The sequence below is a fragment of the Lepisma saccharinum genome, chromosome 27 (assembly GCF_977018435.1).
Source record: "Lepisma saccharinum chromosome 27, izLepSacc3.1, whole genome shotgun sequence".
Lineage (NCBI taxonomy): Eukaryota > Metazoa > Arthropoda > Insecta > Zygentoma > Lepismatidae > Lepisma > Lepisma saccharinum.
Genome location: NC_139255.1, coordinates 43,883,458 through 43,895,993, shown reverse-complemented (window position 1 = coordinate 43,895,993; position 12,536 = coordinate 43,883,458). Strand labels below are relative to the sequence as shown.

Here is a 12,536-nt window from a genome sequence, read left to right as displayed (position 1 = left end):
CACCATTTATATTTTGTATTCACTAGAAGGAACAAGATATCAAACGCTGTTGTTTAGGAAATAAAGGCTTTAAGCCTTACTTTGTTTCATTACACTAGAAAATACATTCAATTCTTCACCATATGAGAGACGTTTAGAATGTCAAGGGAGAATATGCAGAGTAATAATGAGTGAAGCAGATTGATGATAGTTACATCAATATAGCTCATAGAAAACTAAAATTACGATCTGGATCTTCTTCTCACCTGCAATACCAAAGAACCTTTATATCTTTATATCAAATATCATGAAAACGGACTGCATTTTCGTCTTCTTAAATTCAGATATTTACAGCTCTTCTTGCACACAGATTATAAAAATCCAGATGATGCACTTCGATTATATTAGGTACAAGCGTCGGTGCTTCCATCTACATGCTCGAATGCTGAAATGAGGTGCGAAGCTGAATTCTCAAGCACGTCACTGCAATCCTTAATTAAGCCTTATTTAACGAAATGCTGAATCTGTATAGCATAATAGTGCCTTGAACAGGAAATGAAAAAGTTACATAAGAACACTAATATATTTATTAAAAATCAAATACCTGTGGTTGTTTCTTCCAGGATGTGCATGTCACGATAAACAAGCCTTAACGCCGACAATGTTGGGAAAGGTTAGTTTCAGAATTGTAATTTCTTTCCCGAATCTTTTCATTTTGAAGGTCACGTACTGGGTGATGCAAGGTGCAGTGTTATTTAGTGTGTGAAACGATAAGCGTCATTTTCCCGTCAGGCCTTTCAGCAAATCACATTATACCTCGGCAAGAGGAACAGAACATTGCTGGTTATTTGTGGCTATGCGCCACGTATTGGTGGAATGTGAAGAATGGAATATGTCGTTATTAACAAACATTTTTGCATAGTCATGATATGTGCCAACTTTTGTGCTGGAAACGAACCACCTTCTTTTAGAACCTGTGGTCCCTTATACACGCACACGGAGCACTCAGCACGTAGATTTTGTGCGTGTGCGACTACTCTTGTCAGTTCGCAACTCCTCAGACTATCAAAACCTTACCCACTCACCCTAAAGCAGAGAGCTGTTTCATCCGTAAACAACCAATTCCTACAAAACACGCACCAGATTCTAACAAGAAACAGATTAGACCGTCGGGGACAGAGCCTTGTTACAAACTTGATTTATGTGACTGGCGCCTCGTAGACGAAGGGAATAACCACGATCGAGAAATACACAGTCCAAAATTGCATGTCCCGAAGCATTATAGACACATTTCGCGCGGGAAGGACGGAACGATCTGAAACGCAAATGAGACTCCGAATTTTAAAGCACGCCTTGAAAACTTTCCCAGAAATCAATGAAGGTCGACGCTTTTGTTTTGTTTTCTTTTTTTGAGGAAGTCTCTCTCATGGTGGGCGTGCATTTCTTTACCTTTGCAAACAAAATGTTCTAATTCCAATAAGGAAAGCTTTGGCCAGTCACGTTTATGCATCGCTTCTAGCGTTATTTACATGTTAATTTTTATGTTTTATTTAATGTAGGGACGCCTCGGGCAAATGTATTTATCATATCACTAGACCTCGGATTTTTGGATTCTAAAAAACGTACTTTTAGGTTGTTAAAATAGGCTCTAAAAATCATAAAATAGGTCCTAAAAATCCTAAAATAGGTTCTAAAAATATTAAATTAGCCTTAAAAAATCCTGAAGTAGGTTCCAAAAAACTTAAAATGGTTGAAAGTCCCTGAAAGATACTAATTAGGTACAATTGTTAAAAACAAAATTTCAAAGGAACCGTGAGAAATTTTTAATAGATATATGTAACCATCAAGAATATTAATTTTCTAACCAAATTTTCATTTCTATGCATCATTTTTAAAATGATCCACTAATACTTGTACTGTTAGCAAAAGTTACTTATCGATATGATAAATGAATTATGTATGATTGCACAATACATAACAATATTTTTCACATTATTCTCAGACAAAACCTCGCCTTTTAACTGTGAGGATCATCTTATATGATGCTGGAAATTATCTTTAGAAAGATGCTTAGTCAAGGGTGCAAATTTGAATGCTAGAAAGCACCAAAATTAAGCGGATCAGAAGTTTGCGCTTTGGACTGTGCAGGCAACACTGGCGCCAGACATTTTGATTTGTTTAGAGCTTCGAAAAACTTTATGGACTTAGGGGGGGGGGGGGGGGAATCGGGAGAGAGAGTGTTTCAAACAAGTAGGTCATTGAATTTTTTTATTACCAAAGGTAACAAATACCTCTGTGTGATGTAAAAATAATGTAAAACCTTAAAAATATATATAAAAACCTAAGAAGTTTCATTTAGGCACTATAAAACTTGATCAGTTGTTGCGTTTTTAATGAAACGCTGACATAACTCGTTATTTCTTATTTACCCGCAAAGGAAAACAATAGGTTAAAACCTAAAATCCAAAGTCTACATATCACTCACGCCAGACCAAAACGACGATATTTCATGTTAAAGAACATTATCCTTCCTGTCTGGCGTACCAAATTAATTTAATGAAAGATTATCGGCGTTCAGCTCTTACGGATTAAGCATACATTACAAATAGATCCTTACTTGTCCCACTAGGTACAAAAATGTGATAAACTGTATGGAAACTAGTAAAATCTGTTTCACTTGCTGCAAGGGTTAGTCGGATTATTTTCAAATCTAGCTAGCAAGTCTACCAACAGTCTAGAGCTTGAGCAAGAAGATTAGCAATAGGTGCTGGATTGAGATGACATCAGCCGCTCGTTTGTTGATTGGATGCTTCCGGAGTTAACACTCGCACTTAAGTTACAAATGCAAAACTGCCAGAGAGGTTGTGAAATAGTATAACTGCACCAAAGTCTTCTTAAAGTTCCTTACATAGGAGTATCATGATTTCGTCTTGCATACAACAGATTTCAATTTCCATCTGCTACAGTTCTTGAAATATTGATACTTCACACGAATCTCGTGGTCAGCGTGACACACTACGAAGCCAGATGTCACAGGTTCCTTCATGGATGTATCATTACATTTGTTCCATCGTCCATTTCATCTTAATCGTCGCGATTAACCTAAGATGTAGAAGAGTGGCGTAAAATAACTAATTAGAAATGTCCCGAGACATTAGCTTGTTTAAAACAGTAATATTTGTATAATTGTGATATCATTGTTAGCGACGAAATACAAGATCAGGGTATATCGAAGTTAATTCTGTACACGCAGGTACCGCTTAAGGGAAACGTTAAAGGGAACAGATTTCTTTCGTTCAGTGTGTCATCGAGGGACGTAGTTAACATGGTCCGTCAGTGATGTGTGCTGTAGGTTATCCGACACATAAAGAAACCAACTTTTGCTTTCACAAGCATTCCTTAAAATTGTAGGCCACTCCTCCAATAACATCAACAGTTGCAGATGTCAATGCCCTCCTCAGACAACACTTGAAGTGGATGAGACAATAAAATCAAGCAATCTGTAACTTGTTAGTCTTCTTTCTTCTCATTCGTATCGTTTTATTGTCAACTTTCACTAGAACGATCGGCACTTGTTTTTTTTTTTTTTAACGCGCGCTATTCTATCCGCTCAGAAAAGAATCCAGACTTTTCTTCCTTCAGGGTTATAAGAACAGAACTGGAACAGATGCAACACTGCTTTCTACTTGATTCGTTCGTCTTCCCTTTCCGCTGGCACCGCATTGGACTAATGACGTCACGTGCTTGTCGCCGACTCTCCACACTCCAACAAGCTGTCCTTGGGTCACTTTCTGGCAACACTGAGAACAAACTAAAAAATGATCGGAAAACGACCAAAAAATTAATGCAGAACCTGTATTCTTAGGTCTATTATTGCACACTTTTCCAGAAGGATAGCAGCTTTTCAGAAAACCACAAGCAAGTATAATTGTAAAATTGTAAATCTGTCATTTGCTCCGGAGTTCTTTCTGAAAAACGTAAAATAAAGGTCCTACGATTATGTGCAAGAGATTGTATCAATGGCACCTTCGTCTATATCGGTTTCTGTACATACAAATAACATATATAATTGCTGCGCAAAGTTCTCGTACTTCGAATTAGTGAGCTAACGTTTGTAATACCTGTCAATTCAGTTTTTCAGTGCATAAGTGTTTGATTCCGTTAACGTTTATAAAGTAAGTAGATAGTATAAAATTATCTAGTAGAATGTAAATTCGTCCCGCTTATTGAATAGTAGCCTTGCAATCCTATGTGCTCTCGAATTTTACATCAAATTTCGTACGTATTGGTTGATAGCTAATTTAGTGTAAACGTAATTTTCTAGCCTCGACTTACGTTTCACAATCTTATCAAAGCTTCAATGTTTTCTTTTCCTGAAAATTAAGTTTTCGCGATAACCCTTTCTGTTGGAAAAATGATAAGTTCGTTCAACTACTGTATATTCATCGTTTATTGTGCTACCAAACTTTCTGGAAGACATTGAATGGTATTTTCGCTCCACAGTCTACTTTTGTGCAAGGGGACAAATGGGTCAAATCACAGGGCAAATGTTACTTCAACTGTCTCTTGTTTATTTAGAATATCTTTCTTTTGCTACTTGACAACATTTTCAATTCACTTACTTTCTTCCGGTATTATTGTTGTACTATTATGCAGAAAATCTGTTGTCTTTTTGTTGATAGAGATTTAATTTTCTGTAAGACAACTCATCATATAGGTTAACTGCCCACCACTTTCGGTTCAATAGCTTAACAAACGTATCCAACCTGTTCAGTGACAACAACTTGTGTGAAAGTTCAAGGTCGTTTTATACAAGTGTAAGACCAGTAGAAGATAAGTTCGTGCCCGATATCTCGAGCCTTACACTTCAAGTCCATTTGGAACCCTAAAAAGGAGTGCCATTGTGTTGTACTGCTTCATCTACAACACTTGTATTGCGGACGCCATCTGCAAGACAATGCGTTGTACTCTGCGGGTCATTGAACATGCGTACATTAACAAAGACAATATTGACTGTTCCAAGGACAGACAGCCTTTTACAGGAGATTCCGTAGGAATTTCAATGGTGATTCTGCTGGGTAAATACACTTCACAGGAAATGTAAGAGTTCTAGTGCTACTTCCGTTCAAAACTTTTGGTACTTCAGTACATGGTTGTTTTTCCATATTCCCAAGGGTTCTGTTGTTCGCCTGTACTTTTCAGTACACGTCAACTGAGTATGACGTACAATCGGTGGGCAGGAGGGGGGGTTGAACTAGTCATAAAGAAAACTTACTTACAATAGTACTTATTTTGTCAAGGAATTGAACCATAAAGTACTCCCTCTGTCCCACAATTATTGTCCGGTACACTTTTGTTTGTTGTCACAAAATACTTGTCCTATATTCAAACTGTGACACTTGTGTATACAGAAGAAGAAAAGGAAACACGGGAATGAGTCATACAACGTTATTACTCAAGGATCAGTACAAATTGGCCGATCAAGTATCCAAAAGAACATAAATAAAAAGTTACCATTTTAGCATACCGGACTATAATTATGGGACAGAGGGAGTACATTTTTTGCTTCTGACTCTGCAAGAGTGTATAGTTGCACGCCCATAAGCCCAGGGTACTAGATTTGAATCCTGGTTAAGATGTATGTCCCTTTGTGTTACTTACACCATCTATATCATGGCCATCCAAAATACGACTCGCCAGGCACATTAGACTGTAAAATTATGCAAAACCAAATGCCTAAGAATAAGTTACTGGTCCTGCATATAAAAACATTTAGGCACCTCTGTTGTATTTTATCAATTCATCCTCAGAATTCGTTAGCAAAGTAAATTAACACAGAAATGAGCTTTAAATTTTGCACCCATCACACTAATACTCTAGAAATATAAATTCAAATACTGGCTGGTAATTTCTATCAGTATTCCTAGTTGTCTGAGTTGATTGTCCGGTTGGTAGATCTAACATAGTTTGCAAATACCTCTAAAACTATCTACTTATCCATTCGGTCTCATTCTGTCCCTACCATTGATGGGATTAAAGAAGAAACAGAAGCAGACGATGTGTCCTTGTTATTATCCTAGGAATGAAAGTATTGTCTCATTACTACAGAGCAAGTACATTACGGAATCGCAGCTCGGGAGAATGCACATGGTTAATTGTATAAGATTAAGAAATCGGACGATCGGAATATTTCCATAACGCAATTCAACATTTACGTATATGTAAAATTGCGTTTATATTCATGGAAACTAACTTTAGCTGCTGCTTATAGATCCCTTTTCTGCTTTTTTATGTCAAAGTTATTTGTTCATCTTCATTAAATACCGTGAATGAATGTACAGCTGCAGTATTCAATACAAATTAGCAAAACATTCTTACTTTTCGACAATGAAAATACAGTATAGCAATCTATTTTCGAAAGTTATGCAATATGATACTCCATTTTTCTTATCTGTTAAACACAATCCACTCCATGACTTTTAAAACTGAGCAGGAAGTGCAAGTTTGATAATGTAGGAAGACTCGCAAAGAACGTGCCTCAGGGAAGAAAGAAAGAAGCAAGATAAAGATGTTCTCAGGGCGAGAGACAGATGTCGAGAATCGCTGTACTACTTTCTGGATTCCTGGGAGAAACAATGGTATTGTCTGCTACGGAGAGGGGGGTGGGGGATGCCCTTTCAATGGACCTTGAGGCAAAAAACGTCAAGCATTCTTGTCCCGTGACAAACGAAAGAAAAAGTTAACTTCCGTACTAGAAGACATTTTGCGTGTTGGAGTTTTTCCCGCACAATGCCTACCCTGATGTAAGGGAGTGGAAACACCTGCGGACATTTGTTAGCATCTCAAAGCCAAAGTTTATTCCGCCATGCTGGGACAGGTTCGAATCCCGGGTAGGTCATGCGTGTTTCTTTGATTCTTCTTTTGTACTTTCATCAGTTCGTTCCCGTCGTCGAGGTTAATTTAGACTGGTCGATAATCGAAGCAAAATAAAATTTAAACCATCAGTAGTACCGAATTCGTATACATTTGACAAGAGGCAAGATTAACATATGTTACATCATAGGCGTGCGCACGGGTGGGGGCAAAGTGGGGGGCCATTGCCCCCCTAATCATGGACGTCCGCAGATTTTTTCCACGGGGGACAAGCAAGGTAATTTTCCATGGGGCATATTACCCCGATAATAGCGTTGCACCCTCAAAAGACACTACTGGAATCTGAAGCTAACGCATTAATGTATGTAAATTACTGTGACTGAAATCAAATTATACGTGTGAAATATATACTAATTAGGTTGACATTCGATTTCTAAGGGGGGGTGTGGCCATCCTTACCCCCTCCCCCTTCCAGACGTCCATGTTTCTACATTATTATACTTTCACCTAGAAATTTAGTGTAGAGGAATCTTATCGCAGTTATTAAACGATATTATATTCTTAAAGAAAATGAAGTATTTTCAAGCCGATTAGTTTAAAGCAACAACGGGGGGAAGGGGTGCAGTGGCGCAACTTCAAGGAAGCAATGGGCATTGCCCCTCCCCAACCTTGGATGGAAATCAATTCTAGAGGGGCAAGGGGGGGGGGCAAACATTGAGGAAAAAGTAAGCAAGACTAGTAGAAAATAAGAGTAGCAGAAGAAAAGGATACTCAAGATGAAATTAGTTTTCACGTTTGTCTTGCATTATTTCTTCCAGGCGGCCAAGAGCACCTGCAGGGGGTGTCCCCCTCGATATCAAATCTTATACAAATAAAAATACATTTCGTAAAATTTTCTTGCTCGCTTCGCTAGCAATGATTGCTATTCTTGCAGTCTTATCAAGTTCAGAGCCGTAGCTAGGGGGCGGCGGGAGTTGGCCCTGGGCGCCGAATGATCTAAATGGAAAAAAATGAAAAATGAATGCCATGACGCCCCATGATATTCATTGTGCCATGTTAAATCATAATTGTTTTCAGTTTGCAAAAATTTGAATCAATTTTTTTTTTGCTCGCTTCGCTCGCAATTTTATTGTCTTCTATAGTGCAATGTAAATTGCCAAAGAGGGAAGTTTACTTCAGACTCTTGCTACTAAACAGTTTTGTGTTAAATGCATGAAAACAATTGTTTGGAGGAAAATGAGCGCGGCACACTTCAGGGACAATTTATATATTCGTTACGGTGCGCCTATGTTGCTGCATATCTATATTAATGCAATGAAACTCACAACAGTGAGATAAAGTGAGTTTTTTCCCCGACTGAACTTTTATCAAGACTTTTGCCCCCCCCCCCTAATCAGAGTGTCTACACACGCCTGTGTGTTACATGTAGAATATGCGAAGAAAAATAACACTAGCAGAAATAGACAAAGTATAAACTAGCAGGGTGGCGGAGAAGGTTAGCGCAACACGATACGACGCCAGGCCCTGGGATCGAGTCCCGGGTTGCGTATTACTTTGTGAGCATCCCTTCATCATTTTTATATAATCACTTGTACTCATCGTCGTTGTTAGCCAAAAGTGGCAGAAAGGCGACGCTAAATAACATAAATTGATCAAACCAAGGAAAACACGAAATCATGATGGAAGAAGGGAATATATGTGCAGATAAAGGCGAGAATCGTGGACAGAAAGAACGGAGTATCAATCCAAACGGTTTTGACTAGTCATTCGAGTAAGGTTCCCTGCAGTAGCCGGTGTCTGTTGTATCTGATAAACCCCAACAGTGCTTGGTTGAGCGGTTACCCTGTTACCATTCAACCAGTGTCAAATTATCACCTCCCAAAGGAGCTAATTACTTCCAAAACTAAAAGCCAGCGATTTTTTGTTCAGACTGGTGGCAGGATCTCTCCTAAATTCGATAATCGTGTAAGCCAGAAATACACGGGAGGTTTCTACCTGCATTGGTTCAATCACGATGAGGGCACAATTAACAGGGGACCTCAGCAGCGTTACTTTCCCGCCTTTGTTACTTTCCAACTACTTAGACCTTCATGTCGACCATATTTCCAGCATCGCGGGAAAGCAATTTGAAGCCCCGTTCAGGGCTTCTTCATGCTGCTTGATTAACGTGTAAATGGGTCTCATTTGTTAGAAGAATCACTTGGGAAGAAAGTTTCACAAGACTGTCACGTTGAGTTCGTTAGCAGCTCATTCTAATATTTAACATAAATCAGTATTTTTAATAATAAATGCTCTGATGCCAACTTTAGAAGTGTAATTCTCAGGTGCGGATTTATGTACAAATCCGGAGCTATGAGATTGCATATAATGTTATATTGATTGATTAATTGGGTTAATATTACTTCGGTTCTGTCACTTTTGGCTAATTGCGAAGATGAAGATGAGTGATGATATACTGTCCAGGCCGGGATTCGAACAATGGTGTTGTATGTAATTTATATTATAACTTTTAGGTATATATATATATATATTTACCACATTTCAAGTATCTTATTTTTCTTATTTCGGAGCATCCCCCTCCCCCCCAGTCGAGGACCGGATCTGTAGCCCTCCTAAGTCCCCTAAATCTAGGCCAGGCTGATTTCAAACAATCAAATATCGTAATGATTGAAGAAAATGTGACGTTAAGACATACATTTATACATACTCAACTATCATTTATAATACACATGTACAAATTAATATCTTTAACCTTTGATAAATACATGGAAATGCATTAAAAATACGATGGTATCCTTTGAAAATATTCAAGATCAAAATAACTTCACCTTGGAATCATTGGAATCATGGATTGTGGGGTATAATTCTTGGATATATCCAAGAAAAAGAAGAAGAAAAATCAGTGTTTCCAGTTCCTGTGCGTTCTAACTCAATTTTAAAATGTAAGATTTTGTAATCTACGAATGTGCAATATTATGCTCCTTCCAGGTTTGTTGTTTTTCCCATGCATTTCTCGCGTTCCGTATACGAAACGAAATAAACAAATCGCTATCACACGACGGTTTCGTTGGCTTTTTAATGCTACAGTTTTCTCCCTGTCCTCACATAAGTCTTTCCTTCATTTGCATGTAGCAGCTCTGTTTTGTCTTCTTCGATGTGCTGTGAGAAAATTCACATAGATTTTAAGACAGGAAACAGAAAATGAGCTCTCGATTTCACACGAAACGAAACAAACCTAACATGTCGTGTTGGATTTTTTCTTTTTTTTTTTTGTCGTAAAGGAAAATTACTTTGCTCTACAGGCAGAAATTTAGAAATATGAAGCATCGTAATAACAGCAATTGCCTTGTTTCAAGAGAAGGTGGCATACATATGGGCAAGGTAGGCAGGACTTGACCTACAGTTGAAAGTGAGATCCCAACCACTGTACAGTGTGCCTCCACCGAGGATCGAACCTTGAACCTTAATTACAAGACAACAGATTTAACACTACACCATATGATGTGGCTGAACCTCGTATATAATGAGTAGGGAACTGATTTTAAGGTGCAGCACCTTCCCAAAAATATAGCTGTTTTCATACCAATCGTTTGAGATATGTATTTTAGGACATGAAATCAAGAAAAATGAACACACTTTGTTGCATCTTTTCGTGTACCCCCTCTTTGATGCTTCAGCACCTTTTTCCTTCATTTTCTTTGATGTTTTGTTTAAAAATTGGACACAAAAATAAATGATCTTCATTCTTCTTGAGCAGCTACATAAAATCTTAGTCTCATTTTGTAGAACAAAACGAGAGCTATAAAATTGTATAATATAATCATTGCAGCCCCAATAGTTCCCAAGATAATGTAGCAAAACCCGCGAGAGAAAACACAAACTTCAATTCAGCAAAACCACAGTTCTCTACGCGGTCCGCGAGCATTATATAGAGAAGGCGCAGAAATAGAGAGCATTGAATAAAGGCATTTTATCAGGATCTTTTCTTCCACCTATTTGAAAACATTTTCAGAACCTTTTTTCCCCTTTCTCGACCACACTTTTGCACCTTTAAATCCTTTCCTAATAATGAGGTTAAGCCATATACTGTAGGGGAAAATTGATTGGTCGACACATTGTGCAACACTCATGTTATCGATAACTTTGCTTCACTCAAAGGCTGGCCTAGACCCAGCTTTTAATTCTAGTATTACCATTATTTTTCTTATATCAATGAAACGATGAACGAATTTTGGAACCAATATTATATGTATTTCCCATGGTGTAGTTGTAGCATAAAATATATCCTTTGCAAACACTTCAATCATTTTTTTCTTCTTTCAGATACACAAGCACATGTCAAAAGATGATCTACGAAAGGTGTTTCAAGTAGAAAGTCATGAAGAAGGTAGGTGGTCATAATAATATTGTAATTTTCATTCTTGATTACTTAGTATTGTATTGTCTCGAAGAATCTCGACCAAAATAATTTCAGCTCGATATAGGTGCGCGCTTGCATTGTATTGTATTGAGGCATGATTTTAAAGCATTAGTAACACAATTTGTGTGGTATTTTCATCTAAGTTTTCTTCTCACGAAAACCTGTGTTGAAACATGGATGAAGCGGCTGAAGGCCGTTCGTTACGCCCACACTTCCTTCGATTCAGTGGCGTATTCACTTATTTTGTAAAGGGGTTCTGACCACGAGGGGTTACGGATTCTTTTTATAGTAGCGATGCTATATCTTTTAATGTAGTTGTCTTTCTTTTTTATAAGAAGTTAGAGCACGATGGATGGAGGCATATCGCCTCCTAGGTTCCCAGATCTAAATCCAAATACACGGGATTCACTGTAAACTACTTGAACCTGTAAAGCGCTTTCTGTATTGCTCCAAGTGGGGGGAAAGCGAGGGAATGCTATCCCATTACGTACTTAAGAAAATTTACATAAATATCACCCATATACTTCATAGTCTTCATATTGAACCATGGAAGAAGTTACTGTACAGTGACCCACCGTGAAATAATCTTAGGCTGCCCACACCCACATAGGGTTGGTTAGCCTAGATGCAAAATTTTCAGAATAATCGAAGGGCTCGGATGTAAAACATGGTAAGTGACATGTCGGTCTTTCTGAGTTCATTAAGAAAAGAGGTTATTAGAAGCTATACTGTAGATAAATTGTTTTCGTGTTGTGTTTATCAATTTCACAAGGCTTCACTGAGTCCAATGCAAATTGTGTGACATGGCAATTTCACTTGAAAATGTAAGATGGCACTTACCATGTTTTACACCCGAACCCTTCAAGCTATCTATCTTCTATCTATCTATATAAAAATGGATGTATGTGTGTATATATGTATATGTTTGTTCCGGCATAACTCTCGAACGCCTGGAGCAATTTCAACCAAACTTGGTACACGTATGACTCACAATCTGGAAAGAAATACTGTAGGGGTAAGACACCCTGGCACCCCTAGGGGTGGGGGTGGGAAGGGGTGACATGTAAAAATAATCGAAAACGACCAATATTAGAGTGGAATAAATAGTTTTCGGGGTCGCTAAGATGAATAGTGACACTACGATGCCGTTCAACTTCAAGTTCACCATGAAAGGTGAGAGGGGGTGACATTACATTAGTGTCGAATCCATAGTTTTCTGAGTCGCTAAGCTAATTGGTGACATTCACGATGACATTTACACTAT

The 12,536-nt window shown here is 38.1% G+C and overlaps 1 protein-coding gene across 5 annotated transcripts in view; it reads left to right on the top strand.

Annotated features, from left to right (window-relative positions):
- sona (sol narae metalloprotease) overlaps positions 1-12,536 on the top strand; it is a 330,966-nt gene that overhangs the window by 251,938 nt on the left and 66,492 nt on the right. For all 5 annotated transcript variants that reach the window (XM_083113326.1, XM_083113324.1, XM_083113325.1 and 2 more), the window contains exon 3: positions 11,176-11,239. In XM_083113326.1, the coding sequence (XP_082969452.1) occupies positions 11,176-11,239 (64 nt within the window). The remainder of the gene's footprint in view (positions 1-11,175; positions 11,240-12,536) is intronic.